At 49.5% G+C, this 25,332-nt stretch overlaps 2 protein-coding genes across 2 annotated transcripts in view; both read left to right on the top strand.

Moving 5' to 3' along the window:
- On the top strand, positions 1 to 19,368 carry SEPT3 (septin 3). The gene is made up of 11 exons (XM_012637998.1): positions 1 to 149; positions 4,236 to 4,427; positions 7,808 to 7,936; positions 8,386 to 8,467; positions 8,823 to 8,960; positions 10,188 to 10,305; positions 11,250 to 11,345; positions 13,465 to 13,564; positions 15,442 to 15,493; positions 15,791 to 15,884; positions 18,058 to 19,368. Exons 1-11 carry the CDS (start codon positions 140 to 142, stop codon positions 18,121 to 18,123), a joined length of 1,077 nt encoding a protein of 358 aa, XP_012493452.1. The 5' UTR covers positions 1 to 139; the 3' UTR covers positions 18,124 to 19,368.
- Positions 19,369 to 20,775: 1,407 nt separating this feature from the next.
- The window catches only part of WBP2NL (WBP2 N-terminal like), a 25,579-nt gene continuing 21,022 nt past the window's right edge, over positions 20,776 to 25,332 (top strand). Inside the window, exon 1 of the mRNA XM_012637970.1 lies at positions 20,776 to 20,838. Coding sequence (XP_012493424.1) covers positions 20,777 to 20,838 — 62 coding nt within the window. The 5' untranslated portion in view covers position 20,776. The remainder of the gene's footprint in view (positions 20,839 to 25,332) is intronic.

Here is a 25,332-nt window from a genome sequence, read left to right as displayed (position 1 = left end):
GGGCGGGTGGGCGGAGAGCGCCGAGGGGTGAGGCCCTGCTGCAGGGGCCGCTCGGCCCAGGGGGAGCCCGCGCCCCGCTCAGCCTTGCAACCCCGCGCCCTGAGCATCTTCCCGGAGGAAGGGAGACAAAGGAGGATTCATGTCCAAAGGTAGGGCGGCCGGCCGGGCCAGCGACACCCGCCAGGAGGAGGCTGTGGCCCTGGCAAGCGCGGCGGGAGGTGCTACCAGCGGGAGGGTTGCTGCGCCGAGGAGCCCACGCGCGGTGACATATGTACGGACACACGGTGCCATATACCTCGAGAGATAAAATCTTGAGAAAGGCACACACAGGACGCGAGGAGATACAGCGACCCACGGACACGCAAGCAGGGACCCAGATGCGCACAGAAAGCCCCACGCTGGAATACACCAAGACGCGCACATACACATACACCAGGCACAGGTACCAGGGCCACGTACCGCCAGATGATAGACCTGTGCGCTGACACGAATCCCCTCTTCCCCTCCTCCCCCAGGCACACGCTGAGACAGGCACCAGCTGGTGGTCTCCAAGGGAACTCGCTGGCCTCCAGAGGGCTGGGATGGGGGAAGGGGGTGTCCTTTGCTCTTACGGATGGGGAAAGACTAAGATTTCTTTTGTGATTCGTTTTCCAAGAGCCCAGGCCTGGAGCCGGGGTGGACTGGAACTGTCTCTGCGGGTGGAGGTGGGGTCTTGAAGGCTGCTCCGGGAGCCTTCAGTTCAGGAGAGAAGATCCCCAGGAAGATCCCCAGTTCAGGAGAGAAGGAAGAGGGGCCAGCACTAAGCCAGGGTGGCAGGTGATATTTTGAAAAGGTCCCCTCCCCCAACTGCCACCTTCTCAATAGAGGGGTGGGGTCCCTGGGCTAGACAAAGACAAAGCCATTCATTTGCTTGTAAAAGAAAGCACGAGGGTCCTTGCTCAGCATGGGAATGAGGTGCTGTTTCTGTGGGGGACTCCACCAGAGCTGAGTCAGGTGGACAGCGCCTCTCCCTGGACCACCGATGGGGTCTGGAGCTCCTGGCAGAGGGTGCTGCAGACAAATCCCCTCTTCTCCAGGGACCATGGGCGAGCTGGGAGCTCAGTGGGAACACTAAGGACCATCTAGCCAGGGTGGCATACTTGAGCTGCATCCTGCTGTGACTCCATCCTGAGCTCTTCCCCACTCCAATCCCTGTTGCTGGGAGGGAGGAGGTCTCTTAACTGCAGACTGCGGCCAGCCATTTGCTGGGCAGGGGTCGGCTGCTCTGTACAGGGAGAAGCATCTGAGGGAAGAGAAAGGTGATTGCTCTGAAATGACACCTGCTTCACCCTGGGGCTTTCGTTTATCCGTTCATGCATTGCTGAGTGCCTGTGGTATGCTAGGCACATTGGGCACAGAGATCAATAAGACATGGCCCCTGCCCTAAAGAAGGGTGGGAACTCGCACCTATTCAGTGCCAGGTATTTTATGTCCATGATTTTGTATCACCTTCACAGCCACCTAGCAAGGTAGGTACCACCCCCACTTTTCTGAGGAGAAAACTGAGGCTCACAGAGGTCACCCAGCCAGGACTCAAGCGTGGGTCAGCTGGCCATCTGAGGTTAGCCTGGTAGGACCAGAGGAGCTGTAGGGGGAGAGGACGGAGCTGCAGAATCCAGCTCCAGGACAGCATCTGTTCTGTGCTCTGGAGGTCTTTGTGTACTTGTCAGGCTCCCTTGCCAGACAGTGGGCCCTCGGGGGCCACGACCTTGTCTGGAGTACAAAAGTGTCCTTGGCATTAGTCTAGGGCTTGGCTGGAGTGGGCCCCCATTTGGCAGCATATGAAATGGACTGGATGGGATGGAATGAATGAATGAATGAGTGTGATGAGTACCAGTGTGCCCATCGGGGGCCGAGACATCCCATGAGACGGGAGAGCAGAGGCCTTCCTGGGCAGCACTGGAGCTGAGGGTGAAGGCGGGGTAGGACTCAGCCAGGGGCAGGAGGGGGCACAGTGACCTGCAGCATGTTTGCAGTACTTGTGACTGATGGGTGGCTGTTGTCAGCATGTGACTGGCATGTGAGGAAGGGGCTGACTTGCCGGCAGGTGCTCTGTATTGTGCGCGCAATGGGTGCTGGTATGTGCTCACTAGAAGAATGAAAGTGAGAGCCACCATGTCCTGGCTGTGCGGCAGGCTTGCTGTAGCCCCTAGCAGTTGCTTGGGAACCTGGTAGGCCCCCTCTCTCAATTGGGGTCTGTCTTTTGGGAGTGCTTTTCTAGGACGCTGTAGTTAACAGGCCAGGGCTGAGCAGGCCATGGTGAGGACACACACTTTATGAGACTACTTACAAAACCCCTCATAGATAAATACCAGACTCACTTTCCCCACCCCCACTCCAGATAGGGCTATCTCGCAGCACAGGTGTGGAGCCCAAATGGGCTCTGCTGCACACGGCCAGCTGCCAGAGCAGCTGGGGAGGGAAAATGGGGCAGTGGCTCCAGTGCAGGTGTGCCGAGTGGGGCTGTGAGCCACGTGCAAGAGTGGAGGAGCGGGGCCGGGCTGCTGAGAGTCAGCTGCTGCAGGGCTGAGCCAATCTTGCTGCCGTCTGGAGCCGCCTGGCTGGCAACAGCTTCCTGGGAAGCAAGAGAGAGCCACACCAGGCCCTGGGGAGGTCCCGAGGCTTTGTGAGGTTCGGCTGTGCCTGAGCGTGACAAAGGAAAGAACAGTTTCCCATCAGGAGAGAGGGTCTTGCCAGTACTGGAGGAAGGACCAGGTGGTGGGGGACAAGGGCAGACTCCTGGCCGGGTTTAGGGGTGGGAGGGAACACTCTGTCCCCTCTCCCTCCTTCCCATCTGCTGCTCCATCAGGCCTTCCTGTAAGGCTGAGGCTCTGCAGGGCTGTAGTTGTGAACCAGAGGGTTCTAGAATGGCAAAGCTGGCGGGGGGGGTACTCGAGAGAGCATGGAGTCTAATAATGCTGCTTGTGTAATTAGCATGCGGGGCACCTCCCTTTGGCAAGTGCTTTCACATGCACTGTTTCATTCCCCTCCAGACGAGCTGGGAGACTTGAAAGGGGCAGGGGCAGGAGGGTCTGGGACTGTGAGGACGGCGCTCAGTACTCCTAAGCATTGTCGTGTAGTGCTCATCACAGCCCTAGTTGTGATCTTAGTATTTTACAGAGGAGGGAGCAGGCTCCCAAGGGGAGGTGGCCCGCCGAGTCCACAAAGCTGACGAGTGGCAGAGCCAGGCTCTTTCCCCCACCCATTCTGTGGATGGGGAAATGGAGTTGCTCTATCCTGCAACCTTCCCTGGTGGGCAGTGGCCTGAAAAGGAAACCCAAAGATTTCTGCCAGACCCAGAGGGACACCTGCCTTTCCCCACTGGGAGGGGCTGGTTCCTCAGCCTCTCCTTTCTTCTGCCACCCACCATTCCAGGAGCACACTGTGTCATCTTAGGCAAGTGACAGCTCTCATCTGGTTCTCATCTCCTCCCCTCTGGCCCCTGGTCCCACAGATTCAAAACTGTGGGAGGGTATCTGAGGTACGTACACTCCTACTTTGCAGCGGTGCTCATGGAACAGAGAGGACACCGAGGCTGGGAATGGGAGTTGCTGCCCACTCTGCAGAGAAGGTAGCCCTGTTTGCTTCTAAAAGATGAAGCAGCTGAAGTCGATGACAGTCAATAGATCAGTCCAGGATTCTTCAGGGTCTTTGCCCTTTATTTGGGGAGGCAGGACTCAGGTCTGAATAACCCTAGACATTTCTTAGGCTAGTGGTTCTCAGCTGGGGTGGTGTTGCTCCACCATGGGATATTTGGTACCGTCTTGAGACATTTTGGGTTGTCACAACTGGCGGGCTATGACTGGCATCTAGTAGAGGCCAGGGATGCCACTAAACATCTTACATGCACTGGCTGGTGCCCCCACAAGAAGGATTTATCCAAATGTCAATAGTGCTAGGGCGGAGAAACCCTGGTTAGACACATGCGTGTGGTGTTTTGGCCCAGCAACTGGACAACCTGGTACTGGTCCAGATTTTGCATCTGACTGTTCTGCTCTGTGTTCCTGTGAGTCCTTTCTCCTCTAGGCCTCAGTCTCTGCATCTATGAAATGAGGGACCTGGACTGGATGACATTAGGGTGCCCTCCAGTCCCAGCTCCATATGATTCTGTATCAAGAGAAAAATACAGTGGCTTCCACGTGACCTCTGCTCTCCTCCTGCCCGCCCCTCCGACCCCTCCCACCTTGGCTTTGCAGGGTTCCCAGAGACCAGGACGGACGCAGCCATGTCAGAGCTGGTGCCTGAGCCCAGGCCTAAGCCGGCAGTGCCCATGAAGCCCGTCAGCATCAACTCCAACTTGCTGGGCTACATCGGCATCGACACCATCATCGAGCAGATGCGCAAGAAGACCATGAAGACCGGTTTCGACTTCAACATCATGGTCGTTGGTATGGAGAGCCGTGGGGTCACTGGAGGCCTGTGGTGGGCAGCACGGAGGATCACATTTCTTTCCCCAGAACGGCCTCAGTGCTGACTTCTCTAGGATGAACTTTTCCTAGAAGGGAGCTTTTCACCATGCTGGTCGAAAGGCCTGACCCCCTTCTCCCCTCAAGACCAGCTGATCCAGGGGTGGGAGCTTTGGATGCACGGCCAGCCTGTCCCCACCACCAGCTGGGTGTACACAGGCAGCTTTGCCCGCTCTTGCTCTCAGGTTCGGGACACTGGAGAATCATCAATGTCCTTCTCTATTTCCAAGAGCTGGTGGGGAGATGGGATGAAGGGCAGTCTCATTTTTTATCTTTTGTAGTGCTTTAGAACTCCGAGAGAATTTCCAGGGATTTGGTTACTGAGTAGCATCACAGAATGTAAGAGCAGGAAGGACCTTTGCCCCATCTCAGTGAGGTGTTCCCTCCGTGCTGAAACAGGGGTCTGGCCATCATCCTTCTTTCCTCCTCTTCCTTTATCCTCCAATTTAATCAACCGTCGAGTCCTGTCCATTTTATCTCATCAATATCTCTCACATCTGCTCACTTCCCTCCATCTCTCCTGCTGTACCCTAGGCCGAGCTAGAAGGGACACTGGAGAGACTTTGGTGGCACCTGTGGCCATGGTTTCTCCTCTTCCTCTTCCCTCCGGCTCCTGGACCCCCACTGTCTGCTTTGTCTGCCATCTACAGACCCCCCACCCCCAGGTGTCCTCCCAGCTGTTCTGCTCACCCCCTCCTGCCTCACACAGCCAGGTCTCCCGCAGGGGGAGGCAAAACATTCTCTCACCTGGATTGCCATGGCCACCTGACACCATGCAGCTCAGAATGCTGACCTGCAGCAAGATAAGCTCAGCTGGAGCTTGGGCCAGAGTGTAAATCATCTGGAACGTCTTGCTATAGAAAACATCAGCTGAACTGAACAGTGTGCTCTGTGACATAGTTGATTTACCTCTTGGTGCAAACTGGTAGCAGATGGTTCATGGACCCTGGCAGGTGGGCTACAGGCCACACTTTAGAGTGGCACTGACCCTACTGGTTCTCTGTCTCCTTTTCTCTCCAATCCATTGTCCACCAGTGATTGAATAATCTTTCCAACATATAAAACTCATCAAATCACCCATCTTACTTACAACTCTTCAATAACTCTCTTTTTTTTTTTTTTTTTGAGACAGAGTCTCACTCTGTTGCCTGGGCTAGAGTGAGTGCCGTGGCGTCAGCCTAGCTCACAGCAACCTCAAATTCCTGGGCTCAAGCAATCCTGCCTCAGCCTCCCAAGTAGCTGGGACTACAGGCATGTGCCACCATGCCCGGCTAATTTTTTCTATATATTTTTAGTTGTCCGATTAATTTTTTTCTATTTTTAGTAGAGACGGGGTCTCGCTCTTGCTCAGGCTGGTCTCAAACTCCTGAGCTCAAACAATCCGCCCGCCTCGGCCTCCCAGAGAGCTAGGATTACAGGCGTGAGCCACCGCACCCAGCCAATAACTCTCTTTTGAACTCAGGATAATTTTAAACACCAAGTTTGTCCTGGCACTACCTCTCCAACTCATCTCTGACCACTTCCCATCTAGCATTCTACTCCTTGCTCATAAGGAATTGTTCTTGACTTGCCATGCTCTTTCTTACCTCTCAGCCTTTGCATTTGCTGTTCCTTCTGTCTAGAACTCCCTTCCTGCTTCTCATGGCTCATCTGAAGTCATCTTTCACGTTTCAGCTTAGTTGGTGCATTTTCCTAGAAGTTGATATTGATCGCAGAGAGGCCGGGTTGGATTGCCTTTGCAGTGCTGTTACAATGTTCTGTGATTACCTCTCTCATGGTGGTTATTACAACATATTGCAATTGTCTGCTATGTGTTGGTCTCCCTCACACAAAATGACTCCCTGATGGTAAGAATAATGTCTTGTTCACAATTGTACCTCCAATTCTAGGACAGTACTTGGCACTCAAGAATCTTAATGAACAAATGAACTTAGAAAACATCCCAGACCAAGAATGGCAAATTCAAGACCTGGGGGCCACTTCTTTTCCCAGTGGTGCCCCTGACAGACATTGCTGGACAGTCATGGCACGTGTTCAGTCCTGAGCCCAGATGTAGCCTTTTTAACATTGTAGTCTAGTTGGCTACCACCAGCTGGTCCGCTGGAAGGAGAAATGCACCTTACTTGTCATCCCTGGTATCTTCCAATTCCCTCTCTTCCCACCATCCCATCAGTAAGGAAACTGAGGCCCAGAGGGACAAACATGGCTAATCCAAAGGCATTCAGGGGAAATAGCACAGTTGAATCTAGAACCCTAGGCCCTTACCCCTCAGCCTGGTTCTTTTTTTAATGTTCCACAAGAGTGCTCTAGACCAGCATTCCTTAGACTTTACTGTCCATATGATTCCTCTGGAAGCCCAGTTAAAACACAGATTCTGAATCATCGGTCTTGGGGGGGGGCCTGCGATCCTGCATTTCCTAAAAGCGGCAGGCGATTCTGACGCTGCTCGTCAGTTGCAAGGCTCTCTTGTGGGATTCTTGTGCACGTTACAGTTTGAGAAGCACTGCCCAGACCAGTGGTTTTCAAACAATTTTTAGCTGTGGAACTTTTCCTTGCAATGCAATCTGCTGCAGAACTGCATGTGGAAACCAAGTGAAAAGAATGGCATAGTGAAGGCAGTGGAGGTGGGGGCTGCAGCCTCTCTACGTGTGTCTTCACAGGACACTGGGGCTTCTGGGGGCACAATTTAAAAAACTGCTACACTAGAATTAAGAGTGGATGTGGAGCCAAGAGGTTCTTTAGGTTCAAGTTCCTGGTGTCACCCTCTTTCTGTTGCCTTGCACATATTTTATGTTAGAAGGGGATCAATCTCTCTAGGACTATCTAGCTCACCTGGGGATAAAGATAGCTCTGTTGCAGGACTCACAGGGCAGATACAAAGATGTATTTTGCTAACAGATGTGAACATGCATTATGCACAATGAGGCAGTATCAGAATGCAAGGTAATTCTCTTTTTACTTTTAATATTATTAAAGAGTGAAAACCTAAGCAAAAAACCAAACCAAAAAAACAAAAACTGCTATACCAGACAGATACAGGGATTGTCCCCTTTCCCAGTGGTCCTGGGGCTCCAGGAAAGAGAGAATGTGGAATCCAATTGACGCTTTCCCATGGCCTTCTCCAGTAAGCAGGAAGCCGTTCCCATCTGCCTGCTCTCCCCACGCAGCCTCTGTGTCACCCAGGGAGTGGTCACGCGATTGGCCTCAATCACAGTTCTACAATTCTGTAAGCTCATGGGGGGCTGTTAGGCTCAGGAGGTGGACGTGGGGTCTCCCTACCTCCTCCTCCTGCTTTACTGCAGGCCAGAGTGGACTGGGCAAGTCAACACTGGTCAACACACTCTTCAAATCCCAAGTGAGCCGCAAGGCCTCCAGCTGGAACCGGGAGGAGAAGATTCCCAAGACGGTGGAGATCAAAGCTATTGGGCATGGTGAGGACCAGGCAGGGACCCCAGTGGGCTTTGTTCAGAGGGGACCTCTGCCAGAAAGGGGAAATAATGGGGCTTATTAGGGAGTAAGACAAATGCAAGGCAACCTAAGACTATAGCATTGAGCACTACACTCTATGAAGCAAACTCCTTAGGCTGCTGGTTCAGGAAGGGGGGTGCTAGAATACGAAGAAGTGGGCCTTGAGCTAGATGATAAAGCACAGGTAGGATTTAGACAGGTAGGAAGAAGGAGGGTATTCCAGGTGCAGGGGACAGCATGAGGGAAGGTGTTGAGGTGGGAAAGACCCCTAAACTCAACTTTTCCAACAATTGGTCCTCAAGGAAAGAAGAGGCCTGAGTCTCCCTGGCTAGCAGGCTGCAGGGCACCTGGGGTCAGCTGCAGGACTGACCTCTCTGGTTCCTTTTCTTTTCATCCCCCACCCCGCCCCCAGTGATAGAGGAAGGCGGTGTCAAAATGAAGCTGACTGTCATCGACACCCCGGGCTTTGGAGACCAGATCAACAATGAAAACTGGTATCTGTCTGCCTCTGAGATTTTCACCCTAAAGACTCTGCTAGGAAGATACTTCACATGCTGCAGATTCATTCACATTGAGAATGAAAGGAATTGGTTCCTCCATGCTCTGCAGCTTCCCACAGCCCAGGCAGAAGCTAGATCCCCTGGGAAGTTCCACCCTTGCTTACTAACCAGCCAGGAAAGCCATGGTGGGGGTGGGAGCTGAGGGAGAATTGGCCAGCAGATATCCTAGACCCACCAGGGGAGGTGGGAAATGAGAGGGGTGTGAGGCTATTGCTTCCTGAGCATGCCCAAGCTGCGCTCCCAGATCCTGTCCTTCTGATGCATCCACCTACTTTTCCCCACCCCTCAGCTGGGAACCCATTGAGAAGTACATCAATGAGCAGTATGAGAAGTTCCTAAAGGAGGAGGTGAACATCGCCAGGAAGAAGCGCATCCCTGACACTCGTGTCCACTGCTGCCTCTACTTCATCTCCCCCACGGGACATTCGTATGTACCAACCCACCCCTGTTGCTGGGCCTGGCTCTGGTTTGCATCCACTGCCCCCATTCTGGATTGGGTAATCCATATCTTGACTCAGGTGGGGAGGGCCAGGTGGGCTGGAATATAGTCATGGCCCTGTAAGCTTGGGCTTCCCCAGGCTTCCCACAAGAAAGTCTGACTTTCTCACTAGGAGGTTAAAGCAGACCAACGTCAGCCACCCTCCTGCCCACTGGTGTCCTAGCACCACAACAAGACTGTGCCAGCAGAGAGAACTGCCCCAAGGAGGTGTTTTGGTGGGATGTGTGACCCAGCTAGCTATATGCACTTGGAGGGTGGCCAGCGCAGCACGAGGAGCCAGGTGTCTAGAGATGAAGGGCGACCACAAGCGGAGTGTGCTGGGAACTCCGATCATAAGTGACAGGTGGGCCCCATGCAGGAAATGCCAGGAGCAGGCAGACGATGGAGACCCCAGCGGGCCAGCATGCAGCCTGCCTGTGGGGGTGTGTGTCTCATAATTCACTACTAAGCCCAGCTGCTGGGCCAGATCAGTGCTTGAGAGGATGGCACAAGCAAGGTAGACCCCAAATTTTGGGGGAACCAGATACTCAGCAGGTGTTCAGTGACACAGGGAGGAGGAATAAGAAACAAAAATCCTGGGCTGGGCCCAGGGACTCAATAAAAGGTCCCTCCCTAGGCCTTGACCTCTGTCAGAGTGAACCATCAGGCAGCCTGACTTAATGAGTCCCTGATCGCAAAACAGAGCCAGATTGTGGCCCCAGAGCCTGGGGTAGGGGGCAGGCTGGGCCCTCAGGTTGGGGGAGGGGCAAGGCTCCCAGCTGGGCCCAGCAGGACTAACTGTGGGAGCTGGGCAGAGGCAGAATAGGACACACACCAGCAACCAGGACACAGGGACATATGGGTGGGGCCAAGAGTCCACAGATGTTCCAAGGAGAAAGAAATCCCTAGGTCGGGAGAGATGTCCTGGAGGGTTGGTTTGAGTGGCTGGAAGAGAGGCAGGGTTTGTGTGGGAACTGAGGAAGAAAAAGGGAAATGGCACGACTGCTCTGCAGACAGTGAGGCCGTGGGTGTGCGTCGGAGAGGAGAGCTGGCAGCCTCTTGGCCTCAGCCAATGGCCAGCCCAGTCCTCTTCTCCGAGGGCGCCCTGGAGTGGTGGCAGTGGCCGAGTCGGGGAGGGCAAGGCGGCTCTGACATCCCACTTTCTCTGGGCCCCAGCTTGCGACCTCTCGATCTCGAGTTCATGAAACACCTCAGCAAAGTTGTGAACATCATCCCTGTCATTGCTAAGGCTGACACCATGACCCTGGAGGAGAAGTCTGAATTCAAGCAAAGGGTGAGAAGGCCCCTTTCTCCTTTTCCTGTCTCCATCCCTTCCTTCCCCTCCTCTGGGTCCAAGCCATCTCCTAGCCCTTGTCCTTCTTTCACCCCCACCGTGACACCCACCCCAACCAACTCTCCACCTCAGCTCCTACTTGGCTGAGGCTGGTGGTATCTGGGCGCCAGGGATGAAGATGAGTCAGTGCAGCTCCAGCTGCTTTCTTCCCACCCTCCAAGCCTACCTGTGGAGACCACTGAATACCTACCTCACCATGAACATGAGGATCACTCCTCAAATGTTAGGCTACTTGAAGGACTAGACTAGTGAGTCAATCAACTGCCACTGCCAGCCAGTCCTTATCCTTATTGGCATCTTCTATAAGCTCAGCTCTGTGCTGGATGCCTGGGGGTGAGGACTTGGGGGAGGGGAGGGATTCCAGAAAAATGAAAAGACAGTTGCTGCCTTTAATAACTTTGGAATCAAATAGAACAATGAAGGGGTCCTGGATGGCTTCCTGGAGGAGGAGAGACTTAAGCTGACCTTGAAGGCCTTGAATGAGGGCAGACTGAGAGGCTTGGGGTGGGGCGGGCCTCCCCTCTCCTCCTTGCAAACAGGAACATGACATGCAGGGGGCACGAGCACTGCCCAGTGAGCTCTGCACTCAGCTGTGCTGCTTGTCTAAATCTTAGTCTTAAGGACCCTGAGACGAGCAAGCTGGTTGCGAGGACCCAGGGGCCCGAAGCCCTGGACTCGTCCTCCTCTCGGGCTGGGCCGCAGTCATCGCGTAACTGGGCCTTGCGTTTACTCATGACCTTCCTGCTGCCCAGGCTCTCAGAGTTCAGAGATGACTGTGGATCATCGAAGGCAGGAGCCACCTCTCTGACTTCAGCTCACACACATGTAACTCCTCTTCTATTGTCCTGACACTTGGCTACCTTGCGTCTCCCCCCTGCCTCTAGGTTCGCAAAGAGCTTGAAGTAAATGGCATTGAATTCTACCCGCAGAAGGAATTTGATGAAGATTTGGAGGACAAGACAGAGAATGACAAAATCAGGGTGGGTGCCTGGGGCTTTGCTCATCACACAGATGCCCCCTGGGACCCCCGGGATGGGTTTCTGTATCTCCTCTGTCTACCAGCCTCTTTCCATACTCCCTGCCCCACCTTGCCTGACCCACAAAAGCCTCATCTTCCCCCAGAGGGTCTGGCAAAACCAGAGTGTGGGGTGATGGAAGGGGCACCAGGCAGGAAAAGCATCCAGCTGGGGTTTGGGGAAGTTTATGCTTTAGTCAGACCCTGCCTCAGTTTCCCCTCTATAAAATGTAGGAGTTAGTCTAGGTGAGTGGCTTATAGGCTTCCCCCACCCAAAGAACCCTTTTTAAAAAGTTAAATCTCAGAACTCCAATATATAAAATATACAAGCAGAGATGCTTTCCCTGCCCCACAGCAGCCGCCAACATTCCTGCTAGGAATCTTTAGGCTCCATGAATCTGGCTAGGAAACCATCAGCCTATGTGATTTCTAAGGCCCTCTCAATTCTAAATTCCTACAATTCCATGATTGCACATCAGAATCCCGGGATCTAGTCTGGACTTTTCTATTAATCCACTGTAACTTGAGACAAATCACTCTCTGTTTTGGTCTTGAGTTTCCTCCTCCATCAAGAGTGGATAATCTGACCAGGTGTGGCTCTCGCCTGTAATCCTAATGCTTTGGGAAGCTGAGGCAGGAGGATCGCTTGAGGCCAGGAGCGCGCGGCTTCAGCGAGCTATGATCACGCCACTGTACTCCAGCCTGGGCAACGGAGCGAGACCCTGTCTCTAAAAAACAAGCAGAGTGGATACTATAGCAGAAGCCCCCTATCTGACGTAGTTGAGACTGGTAGTTGGTCAGTTAATTGAAAAAGTCAATTGAAATGAGGAAATAATTTTTTAATGATGTATACAAATCATAAATGTTTAAAGATTTTATGAAGTTATTAAGTTAAAATAACTTAAAACATATATATCACATTCATTAAACATTCTTTTCATATAGAGCCAAGGCCTCTTCTTTGAGGATAAATCCACTCTTAATGCCAAAGCAACTCACTTTTATCAAGTCTTTCTGAAACATTCAACTTAATTTTTTTTTGGAGACGGGGTTTCATTCTGTTGCCTGGGCTGGAGTGCAGTGGCACCATTATAGCTCAGTGCAGCCTGGAACTCCTGGGCTCAAGCCATCCTCCTGCCTCTGCCTCCCAAGTAGCTAGGACTACAGGCATGAGCCACCATAGCCAGCTAATTTTTAAAACTTTTTTGTAGAGACGGGTCTTGCTCTGTTACCCAGGCTGGTCTTGAACTCCTGGCCTCAAGTGATCCTCCTGCCTCAGCCTCCCAAAGTACTGGGATTACAGGTGTGAGTTACTGCACCCAGACTCAATTTTCAGAGCAGCAACTCTCCACATGCATGTGTCTTCAATTTATATATTAGTTAATTTATCCAATTACAATAATGTACAAAGCAGGCAAATAGATTTGGGAACAAACAACTGGCTCTTGATGAACAAACAACCCACTTGGCGGAGTAGAGGGGCCCATGAATATCATAAAGTGGCCTTGAGCTCTGGGAGTTCAGTGGGCTTCGGCACCTGCCAGTAGGTTTCATGGGAGATGGTGTAAAGCTTCGGTGAGTCTGGCTGTTGCTTGGATGGGGATTGTTTAAGAGAGGTCTGTCCTAGCGACCTCAGTGTTGTTCCAAATCAAAGGAGACGTGTGAGCTGGGTGCAGTGGCATGTGCCTGTAGTCCCAGCTACTCGGGAGGCTGAGCCAGGAGGATCACTTGAACCCAGAAGTGCCTGGGCAGCATAGTGAGCTCCTGTCTCCAAAACTATGACAGCAGCAACAAAAGATGTGTGTTAAAGCACTGTGAAAAATATGAAGTGCTCTAAAGTTGAAGGAAAGCTGACTTACTGAGGTTAACCAGCCAGGCAGTGGTGTAGTCAGGGTTGGACCCAGGACTCCTGACCTCCTGACTCCCAGGCCAGTGCTGTTTTCAAGAGGCAGGTATTGCTAAATGAGCATCAGAGATGTGTGGTTCAAGGCTAGAGGACCCTATGCTGCCCTGCCCTTGGATGCTCAGGGTGTAGGAGGATGACTATGCACATGTGTCTGGTTTGTGTTTCTGTCCCTGTGCAGCAGGAGAGCATGCCTTTCGCTGTGGTGGGAAGTGACAAGGAGTACCAAGTGAATGGCAAGAGGGTCCTCGGCAGAAAAACTCCGTGGGGGATCATTGAAGGTAATTCTTCTGGAAGAACTGGCTACTGATCAATTATCCAGTGACAATTTATTAAGCATCTGTAGATCAGGGCACCTATAAATATATGCTATAAAATGAATGCCAGCCAGATTCTGCCCTTAAGGAGCTTACAATCTAATTGAGAACATGACACAGGCAGGAAGCAATGAGACTGATTTAGCACTGACTTAACGAGTTGGAGGAGTTTAGTAAGGACTGGGGAAGCCAGAGAAAGGTTTTCACGTGAAGGGGGATGTGATCTGACAAACTGGTGAAAGGTTGCCATTTCCATGTTGTTATGAATAGATGTGACCTTGGGCAGTTCTTGGTGGTTCTGGAAGTTGTCAAAGAATCACATTAACGATCTCGTTCAATACGATAACCTAATGAGGGGAGCAGGGCAGGTGTTCCTGTCCTCAGAATGTAAGCCGCTGAGCCACTGGCATCTCTGACAGGTTAAGTGCCTTGCCCAAGTTCACAGAACTTGTTAGTGGTGAAACTTGGATTTCAGACTCAGATATTTTGATTCCAAAACCAAAGATCAGCTGGGCATGGTGGCTCATCCCTATAATTCTAGCACTCAGGGATGCTGAGATGGGAAGATCGCTTGAGGTCATCAGTTTGAGACCAGTCTCAGCAAGAGCCAGACCCCGTCTCTACTAAAACTAGAAAGAAATTGGCCAGGCAACTAAAATAGAAAAAAAACAATTAGCCAGGTATGGTGGCACATGCCTGTAGTCCCAGCTACTTGGGAGGCTGAGGCAGGAGGATCGCTTGAACTCAGGAGTTTGAGGTTGCTGTGAGCTAGGCTGATGCCATAGCACTCTAGCCTGGGTAACAGAGGGAGAGTCTGTCTCAAATACAAAACAACGACAGCAACAAAAAAAACAGGCCGGGTGCAGTGGCTCACGCTCTAGCACTCTGGGAGGCTGAGGCGGGTGGATTGTTTGAGCTCAAGAGTTCGAGACCAGCCTGGAGTTCGAGACCAGCCTGAGCAAGAGTGAGATCCCGTCTCTACTAAAAAAATAGAAAGAAATTAGCTGGACAATTAAAATATATATATATAATTAGCTGGGCATGGTGGCGCATGCCTGTAGTCCCAGCTACTCGGGAGGCTGAGGAAGGATCGCTTGAACCCAGGAGTTTGTGGTTGCTGTGAGCTAGGCTGACACCACAGCACTCTAGCCCGGGCAACAGAGCGAGACTCTGTCTCAAAAAAAAAAAAAATTAAAAAAACAAAAACAAAAACAAAGATCATCCCATTGTCTTACATTGTCTCTTTTTCCTTTGACCCTTTGTTGGGTTTTTTAAATGATATTTTCTTATCATCTGCCTTGAATTGGAATTATTTATGACAATGTCTGTCTCACTCATTAGATTATGAGTCTAGAGGGTTCATGTCTTAATCCTCGTTCTGTTCCCACAATCCTTGGCAAGTGATTAATCTACGTTGAATTGGATTTCTCATGTAGTGCATGACTTCTTTAAGATGGCTCAACTGTAATTTTCTATGTGCGTTACTTTCTTCCAATCAGATTTTAAGCTCCTTAAAGATAGGAGCCATGTCTTAGACCTCGGCAAGTTTCTTATACTCCCTATGCATTAGTTTTCTGTTCTGTAAAATGGGAAAAATAACAGTCCCTCTTAGCTATTATTCCAGAGTCTAGAACAGCATTGTGCCCCTTGTAGCTGCTTAATAAACATTTGTTCAATGTATAAAACCCAGTGCATGGAATTGAGCAAACCTCTGGAAGGGTTACAGAATAACCCTCGTCTCTCTCCGAAATGCTTCCATGACCTGAACAGAAGTTCGTCTCCTGAGTGTTGCCGTATTAATGAAATGACCACCTGTTTTGTTTGGTTTTGTTTTTTCATAGTGGAAAACCTCAACCACTGTGAGTTTGCCTTGCTCCGAGACTTTGTCATCAGGTAAGATGTCCTCCTGACAACCCTCAGCCCAGATGGCAAGTCGAATTATTTCGGGTGAGGGGCCATCTGCTCAGATTCACTTTCTGAGTCTCCAGGTCTGTCTGACAGAGATTTCTGCCCAGTTCCGACTCTTGCCTCGGAGCAGAAGGGGATGTAGAAGTATCACTGGCTCCCGGGAGTGGGTCCCCATCATTGGGTCCAGTGTCCGTCAAAGCGATGTATCAGCCTCAGATGTGTCACCATTGCGTCTTCCTGCACCTAATCGCATCCCTCTTCTTCAAACCCTGTGTCCTTTAGGACCCACCTCCAGGACCTCAAGGAAGTGACACACAACATCCACTATGAGACTTACAGGGCCAAGCGGCTCAATGACAATGGAGGCCTCCCTCCGGTGAGCGTGGACACAGAGGAAAGCCACGACAGTAACCCCTGACGACCCCTTCTCTGTCATCACACATAGCCACTTCTCCACACACACACACCCCAAATACCACCACCAACCACCTTCTTCCTTTCACCGCTGTCCCACAGGCCCATCTGGTATTTGTGGAGCACCTTGTCTACATCGCGTGTGTGTGTGAGAGGGGGAGTGAGTGCGCCTGTGTGTGTGCATGTAGGGTGAGCTATTTTCATTGCCCTCCCTGGAAAGTCCCTTGTAAGTTTGGTTCCTCCATGACTGTCCGTGATCTGTCTCCTTTCCTAGTGTCCCAGAACAAGGCCGTGTGCCTCACTCAAGAGGTCTTGGGGTGGGGGGTTCACTTAGGAATGATGGGAGCAGGTAAGCCACAGGCAACTCTTATCTCTGAACCTGCCCACATACTGGGGCTGTAGACACTCTCCAAGGACAGGTGGCAGCAGAGCTAGACCTGGTGGGAGCAGGGAGTTCAGGACAACCTTCCCTGTAAGTCGGGGTAAGCCTAGGGCTTCCTGGGGACAAGAAGGTCACAGGAGAGCAGAGAGTAGGCCAGAGCTGGGTTCCTGCAAAAAGAATTAGTGTCTAGGAAGTGGAGCTCCACCCTTCAGTCTGTGTTGTGTTCACTGTCCCAAAGTCACCACCGTTGTCATTGTTGCGGACTCCTGCTATCCACACTCACCTGGCTTCTGCTTCTGGGCCAGTTGCCTGCATCCGCATCCCACTTCGTCTTCTTTCTCCCTCTCCCTCCTCTCTTCATACGTTCCTTCCTCCCTCCCTCTCTCCTGCCCTTTAGATTAATCCACTTCAGTAGCTTCATTTCTATATTTAGAATTTATGCCCAGTCTACTTTCAAAAATGATTTTAGACCACCCTCAAATAAGATCACAACCAAAAGCACGGGACAGCACAAACTGAGATTACCAGAGAAATCAGAGCCTTAGAGAGGAATTGGAAAGAAAGTTTCTGCAATCAAGCGCCGAAATGGGCCCTGAGCTTGTGGGCAGCCAAGGCAAACAGGGAGCCCAGCGAGGATGTGGGTCCCAGGGCCGGGTTAAAGCAAGCACCTGTGCTGGTCAAGCGAGAACCTTTTGTGGCGGCATTAAGTTCTAGAAGAACTAATACTAAAGAAGTATCAGAAAAAATATACAATGTTTGCCTTTCTTGGTGGTTTGGCTTCAGAGACAAATTTTAGATCACATCTCCCTTCCCTGCTTTGGACTTCTCTCTGTTCTAAGCTGGCTTCTCTGTTGCTCCCTTTGTCTCATACACACTTGACTTCCATTTTACTTCTTTTCAATTCTCCCTCACATTTGTGAAGCTAATTACATTTATGTCTGTCTTCCTCTGCTTTCCCCTGATCCCCCCTCCTCCTGCCTACTGTAGACATTCCCAGTGATACCCGCCACCATGCATTTCACCTCTTCTTGCCTTTCCCTGAAGCCCTGTATTTATTAATGCAGATATTTCCCCTGTTGGTGTATAAATAAGTTATTCTTTTCCTCTAGTCTGTAAGGTTGCTGAAATTCGGGGCCAGGGAAACAATTTAGCCTTAGGAAAGGGAAAACACCAAGTGATACTGTTTACAATAACCTCATACAACCTCCTGTCCCATCTCCTGGTCCAGCCTAGGTGTTTAACTGGTCCTCTATGAATTCCAGCATTTATAATCACAATCCTTTATCACTCAGGTGCTAGGAAAAAATATGGACTTAAGATCCAAGATTCAGTGGACCCGGAGACAGAGGTGGGGTGATCAGATCACCAGGGATCCAAAAGCTACGGTTTCAGTCTTTCCTGGAGGCTTATGTACCAATCCAGCCCTCATCCTCTCTTGCTCACAAAGTTACAGGGTAGGCCCTTGTCAAGATAGAACAGCGGCAGTGCTATAGCCCAGAGGTTGCTACATTTCAACAGAAAAGGGATCCGTGGCTGCTCCAGTGAGCAGTCCTGTGTAGAGACCTGGGACTGGACACTTGGGACCAGCAGGGGGAGATCTAGGGGTGCAGGTGGTGGGCACTGGAGAGGCTGATAGGAGAAGGGTGCCAGGCACCCCTGAGCCTTGATTTCAGCTCCCCTTGGAGAAGCTGTTTTGTATGTCTGCTGCCAGCTGCTGGTCTACACACCTCAACCGTTCTCAACTCCCCTGCAGGGAGAAGGCCTCCTGGGCTCTGTCCTTCCTCCTGTGCCAGCCACCCCCTGCCCCACGGCTGAATGAAGGCCATTTCAAGCGCTGCTTCTCCCTCCATCCCTCTCAGCTGTACTGCTGCAGGGCCAAGCCCTTTTTAGCGCTGTGCTTGTCCAGCCCACCGCCACAGCCCCTCTCAGCCCTCAGCAGGTGGGGGCGGCAGCTGCCTCTTTAGGTCAGTTGCGTTCTCCATTTATCCAACCCACTGCTCTCCTCCCAGTGGAATGGAGTTCTGCCAGCGCTGCCGCACTCCATCATCTGTGTCAGCCGGCCCCAGTCCGTCTGTAGGGTGAAAGAACTCATCAAGAGCTGCTTCTGCCCTTGCAAACCCATACCAGCTACTTGTAACCATCCTAAGGGCAATGGCATTGCTCCCTGTCCATTCATCTGCATGAGCTACCCTTGGCTTCCTGAGAGGGTCAAGAAAGCAACTTTTTCTGCTTGTCAGATTCATTGACATCAGCTGTGTGAGCCCCAGTGTGGGACAAGAGTGTCTCCTTCATTGTTTAAAAGTATTCATAAGGGTGGGTCACTACAGATGTTGGGGAGCAAGGGCTAGGATAACTTTTTTAAAAATCACCACTTGTGGCTGGCCCAGAATGTGGTTACATACCCTCCCCACCCCATAACACAGCCACTGAGGAAGAGTGATGTTCCCCGACAGACATTGCTAGGGTTGACTTCCTTATCCCCAAACTTAAAAAGATAACAACACACACAAAACTCCAGAAACTCATAAGATGTACAATCTAGGAAGAACAATAGCACCCTTCTGTCCACTTAGCAATAAGAGGGATCTCTTCCTCCCTACCCTGCCTACTCCTATCCCCACCCCCATCCCATTAATGTGAGTAATGAATTAGCCTGGCCACAGGTGGTTGCTATAGGCTAACGGAAAATACCCGACGAAGGGCAAAGCCCCCATCAGATGCATGAATGTTTGCGAGTGTCAGCTGCCACTGCCCCACACACTGTGTCTTTATGGAATCCCCCCTTGCCCACCCCACCACCACCTCCACCTGGACACAACTTGCTCAAAGGCTGGTGACTTGTGGGCCATTCATCTACAACCAAGTCCTGATGGAGCAAGAGGCCCAAGCCTAGGGGATGCAAGAACGACCCATTTCTTAAATGTTACCGGTCCCAGCCAATCTTATGGTGACATTATGGTTAAATTTCCCAACTGAAAACAAGCCAACAGACACTCTAAGTGGTCCTGTAAATGTTGCTAGACTTTACATGTTGTACAACTAAACATTGCTGTTTGAACAGTAACTGCTTGGCCTGTCTTATTTGTGCTCCTTGACCAAATCAGCCACTACACCATCTCACCCATGTGTGGAGACTGAGACAGGGACCATCTTGGTAAGAAGTAGCCATGGATTTTAGAAACAGGAACACTTTGTGAGGTTAGTTCATCTTTAACTGGCATGAGGTCAGACCCCAGTCATCATTTCCTGGGGTTTTGTATCTAAAATGAGTGATGGAGCTATCACACCTGATCTTGAGGGATGCTGTGCTTTGCACAGCCTGTCTCCAGTGAAAATGATGTTTATTTTCATTCAATTAACTTCCTAGCTTTTTCCTGAAGGCATAAGGACCAAGTCAATGAAAGGAGTGGGCCCATCTTGCCTAGAGAACTGCTTATTTTACAGTGAATACTTTAAGAATTTAAACTTAAGCACTAGCTTGTGTTTTCCTTGAACTCAAACTAATCCTTCCTCTCCTTGAGGTGCATACTCTCATTTGTACCCAGCAAATAACGCAACTTTCACCTGCATATTATTTCTCTAATGTGACAACTGGATGCAGTTATGTTTGGGGCCTCAACATTCTGTAGGGTGAGTGCAAGGTGAATGGTGGGAAGTGGTTTGGAGGGGTCAAAGTTGGTGGAAGACAAGGCAAGAGGCTCTTGGAGTCATTCAAGTATTATAACATGATGAGGGCAGGAACTGGAGTGGCATCATGACACTGAGATGAAGAGAACTGAGATTTGAGTGATAAAACAGTTCAGTGAACATAAAATGTCACTGCTAGAACAAACCTAAGAGCTCTTCTAGTCCAACGCCTTCATACAGATGCAGAAACTGAAGTCCAAAGAGCTTAATCACCTCGCTCAAGGTTGTCTATAGCTGCCACCACAGGATAGGGACTAGACCTCAATGCTTGTTCCACTGCTTCACACTATTCCCATTGTATTTCATTTGTTCTAATAAGTATTGTATTTTAAAACAAATTTTCTGAAGTCAGGATACATTTACAACCGATGGCATGTCAGTTTATTTGGCAACTTTTTTGTCAATGGTACGTGAAAAAAAACGATGCATCTTAAATTCAATGAAAATTGACAGCATCTTAAATTCAATTAAATATAATAGTCACGAAGTCAGGAGCCAGGAGGGCAGGTGAGGTCCATGAGGCCACTCACCTGCCACAGCCCTCTACCCTCCAGGGGCGGAGACAATTCCTTGGACACGCCCCTTTCCTGTCAGGGGCGTGTCTCAACCCTGACTCCGCCTGGCCCTCTGACTACTGCCCCCTTACGTGACCAGACGGCTCGCCGACTCACTCCTCCTCCTTGCGCCATAATCTCCGCCCTTCCCTTCAGAGCCCCCGCCCCACGGGTTGGCGCAGGCCCCTCCCTTTCCCATCTGCGGGGCTGTGGGAAGGAGCCCCAAGCAAGATGGCGGTGAACCAGAGCCACACCCGGGACCGCCGCGGGGTCATCATCGCCTATGGCGAAAGGTGCCTGAGGGAAAGCCCGAGTTGCTGTGGGAGGAGGGAGGGGAGCGAGGAGATCAATGGGGTAGACTTGGAGGCTCTGAAGCTCTCAGCGAATCAGGGACTTTTCCGCCTTGGGGGGGCGTGGCATGTTTAGCTCCGCCCCCGACATTTGGGAGCGCACCACTTCTCGGGTGTTCGGAATCTCGAGGTCGCGCAGGCGGGAACGCGCGCTCTCGCACGCGTGGAGGACGAGGGCGAGGGCGGGGGCGGGCCTGCTCGCGGGCGCGCAGGGCAAAAGGCGCGTGTCTCCTCCAAAGCAAGGTGGGAGCGGATTGGCGGTCCTGAGGAGTCGGCCTCTCAGCCGGCTCGCGGCGTAGCTGCCGTTGGGAGCGTGCGACTTTGTAGGGTGATGGCGGCCCTCCCCCGACTCCTGGGAACAAGGTCCGTAGCTTTGGGGAGACGAGGGAGGAGGAGGTGAAGTGTATATCATTCTAGAAAGATCCCGAACTGTTGGGGCCCCTCTCCCTGTCCCGCGGAACTTTCCAAAGCCCCCTCCCCAACGAGGGAGATGTCTGTCCTTACTTTATTCCTGATAGGGCCAATCCAAGATCGGAAGCAAAAAGGAGGGATTCCTGGGCGGAATGAAGCGCCCTGGGCGTCCCACGGCGCTGTGGGGTTTACCCCAGTCACCTTGCGTGGGGCGGTGCCCGCTGCTAGCTCCTGGCTCTTGCCTGGGTCAGGCTCTGGGGGCCAGGGTGGGGGCAGGGCTAGGGGGAGGCCGTCCTCACATCGGGGGCACACTCAAGCACCAAGGTCTCCCTCCGCTTCCCTCCTTCCCAGCCCCCCTTTTCCCGCAGTCATTTTCAGTCTCCCCAGCTGTGCAGTTCTGAATTCTCCTCTTTCTTCTCTAACTTGCCCTCATTTTCCTTTTCTCCCTCCTAGCAGTGAGACTCTCAAGCCCAATGCTGTGCTCTGGTGAGACTGAGCACACCACACCCAGGTCAGTTTGAATGCATTTGTCAGGAAGATCCAAGAAGACATTACCAAATGCTGATGTCCAGATCTTTTTCCTATGCATCCTTCCTCCAGAACGTTTTCTTGACAGGTTTATACAGGGCGTTAAATCTGGTTGTACATCCTCACTTGGTTCCGAAGTACCTCTGCTGATTCGTTCAATTTGGTAGTAGGAGATGATTGTTCGCCACTCTGACTGCGATATCTCAGGGCGCACTGACTGAAAGGACTTTGATCTGTGCACCTGTCATTCTGTGCTGTGAAGCCATTTCTAATCTGGTGTCTCAGTGTCTTCTCGCTCGGGCTATGTGTGTGTCTCCCTGCTTTGCTGTTTGTGTGCTGGAGACGGTGAATGAAGAAGCATGTTTTTTAAAAATTAACTATAACAGGAAAACTGATTTTATGGTCCTTTGAATTATCTTTATGGGGTCAAGTCTGTATTCCTGAATACTTAATAATAGCATTTATTGCACACTTAAATATGCTATATACTGTTCTAAGAGCTTTATACTGTACTTGTAACCACTCTATCTACAATGAGGATCAGTACTGTTTCCCTCATTTCACAGGTGGGAATGCTTAAACAAAGAAGTAATTTGCTCAAAATCATTAGGCCAGTGTGTGTGGGAGAGCTTGGGTTTGGATTTGAATTCAGGTGCTATGCATTAACTCCTTTACTCTAGCTGTTCCTCAAAAAAGAAAAGGACTGGCCGGGCGCGGTGGCTCACGCCTGTAATCCTAGCATGAGACACCATGCCCAACCAACAGCGGTTTGATTACTGTAACTTTGTAATATATTTTGAAATCAGGAAGTGTGAATCATTTGTTCTTTTTGGAAATTGTTTGGCTATTTGGGACCCCTTGAGATTCCATATGAATTTTAGGATGATTTTTTTCTATTTGTGTTGGGATTTTGACAGGGATTGTGTTGAATTTCTACATCACTTTGGGTAGTGTGGCCATCTTGACAATATTAAGTCTTCTAATCCACGAACGTGAAATGCCTTTTATTTGTGTTTTCTTCAGTTTCTTTCAGCAATGTTTTATAGTTTTCAGTGTATAAATAACCTGAGGTTATTCCTAAGTATTTTATTCTCTTTGATGTCATCATAAATTGAATTGTTTTTTAAATCTCCTTTTTGGATTTTTCATTGTTAGTATGTAGAATTGCAACTGATTTTTTTTTTCTTTCTGCTTTCTATGACTTAGCAACCCAATTGCAACTGATTTTTGAGTGTTGATTTTGTATACTGCTATATTGCTGAATTCATTTATAGTTCTGACAAGTTTTTATTGTTTTGAGATAAGCTCTTGCTCTGTCACCTGGGCTAGAATGCAGTGGCACCATCATAGCTCACTGCAACCTCAAACTTCTGGGCTTCAGTTATCCTCCTGCCTTAGCCTCCTGAGTAGGTGGGACCACAGGCATATGCCACCATGCCTGGCTAATTTTTCTGTTTTTAGTAGAGATGGGGTCTCACTCTTGCTCAGGCAGGTCTTAAACTCCTGACCTCAAGCAATCCCCTTGCCTCGGCATCCCGGAGTGCTATGATTACAGGCATGAGCCACTACACCTAGCCAGTTCTGATAGTTTTTGTGTAAACTCTTTAGTGTTTTCTCCATATAAAATCATGTTATCTGTTACTTCTTCCTTTCCAATTCAAATACCTTTTCTGTTTTTTTCTTGCCAAACTGCTCTGTCTAGGACTTCCAGTACTATGTTGAAGAGAAGTGGTGAGAGCAGGCATCCTTGTCTTGTTTTTGATCTTAGAGGGAAAGCTTTCAGTCTTTTATTATTGAGAATGATGTTAACTGTAGCTTTTCACATATGGCTTTTATTATGTTGGGGTGGTTTCATTCTGTTTCTAGTTTATTGAGTGTTTTTATCATGAAAGAGTTATCAAATCTCATCAGATGCTTTCTCTGTATCAATTGAGATGATCATTTGTCCTTCATTCTGCTCATGTTATGTAGTACCTTGATTTTCCTATGTGGAGCCATCCTTGCATTCTAGGAGAAAATCCCACTTGGTCATGGCATATAATCCTTCTAATGTGCTACTTAATTTGGTTTGTTAGTATTTTTGCATTAATATTTGTCAGAGATACTGGTCTATAATTTTGTTGTATAATCTTTGGCTTTATTATCAGGGTAATTCTGGCCTCGTAAAATAAGTTTGGAGGTACTCCCTCTTCTTCAACTTTTGGGAAGAGTTTGAGGAGAATTAGTGTTAATTCTTTAAATGTTTGGTAGATTTCATCAGTGAATCCATCTTGTTCTGGCCTTTTCTTTGTTGGGAGGTTTTTGATTACTGATTAATTTTTTTTTTTTTACTTGTTATTGGTCAATTCAGATTTTCTATTTCTTCATGATTTGGTATGGCAGGTTATGTGTTTCCAGGAATTTATCCATTTCTTCTAGGTTATCCAGCTTGTTGGGATATAGTTGTTCGTGGTATTCTCTTATAATTCTTTGTAATTCTGTGACTTCAGTTTTAATTTCTCCTCTTTCAGTTCATTTTATTTCTTTTAGTTATTTGAATCTTCTCTCTGTGTCTTCATTGATCTAGCTAAGTTTGTCAATTTTGTTGATCTTTTAAAAAAAATCCAACTCAGTTTTATTTATTTTTTTCCTATTTTTTTCTCTTTTCTCCCTCATTTATCTCTGCTCTAATCTGTATTATTTCCTTCCTTCTGCTAACTTTGAGTTTAGTTTGTTCTTTAGTTTCTTGAGGTGTAAAGTTAGGTTGTTGATTTGGGATTGTTCTTCTTTTTTTAATGTACACATTTACAACCATAAACTTCCCTCTTAACACTACATTTCACATCCCATAAGTTTGGTATGTTGTGTTTTCATTTTCATATTTCTCAAGGTATTTTCTAATTTTCCTCATGATTCCTTCTCTGACCCATGGGTTATTTAAAAGTGTATTATTTAATTTGTACATATTTATAGCAGTGTTCCTTGTGCTGTTGAGTTCTAGTTTCATTCTATTGTGATCACGAAAGATATTTTATATGATTTCAATCTTCTTCAATTTGTTAAGAATTGTTTTGTGGCCTAATGTAGTTTATGCTGGACAATGTTCATATGCACTTGAGAAGAATGTATATTCTGCTGTTGTTGGTTGGGATGTCCTGTATATAACTGTTAGGTCTGACTGATCTATGGTGTTGTTCAATTCCTCTCTTTCCTTGTTGATCTTCTGTCTGGTGGTTCTATCTACTATCAAAAGTGGGTTAATGAAGTCTCCTACTGTTAACAGATGCTCCTCAAATTATGATGAGTTTATGTCATGATAACCCATCTTAAGTCAAAAATACTGTAATTCAAAATGCCCTCACTACCCCGATAAACCCATTGTGAAGTCAGAAAATCCTAAGTTGGGCCAGGCTGGGTAGCTCACGCCTGTAATCTTAGCACTCTGGGAGGCCGAGGCAGGCGGTCGTTTGAGCTTAGGAGTTCGAGACCAGCCTGATCAAGAGCGAGACGCCTGTCTCT

This window comes from Propithecus coquereli, unplaced genomic scaffold (genome assembly GCF_000956105.1).
Source record: "Propithecus coquereli isolate 6110/MARCELLA unplaced genomic scaffold, Pcoq_1.0 Scaffold126, whole genome shotgun sequence".
NCBI lineage: Eukaryota > Metazoa > Chordata > Mammalia > Primates > Indriidae > Propithecus > Propithecus coquereli.
The sequence above is the reverse complement of the archived record's forward strand: the minus strand, read 5'-3'. Positions and strand labels throughout refer to the sequence as shown.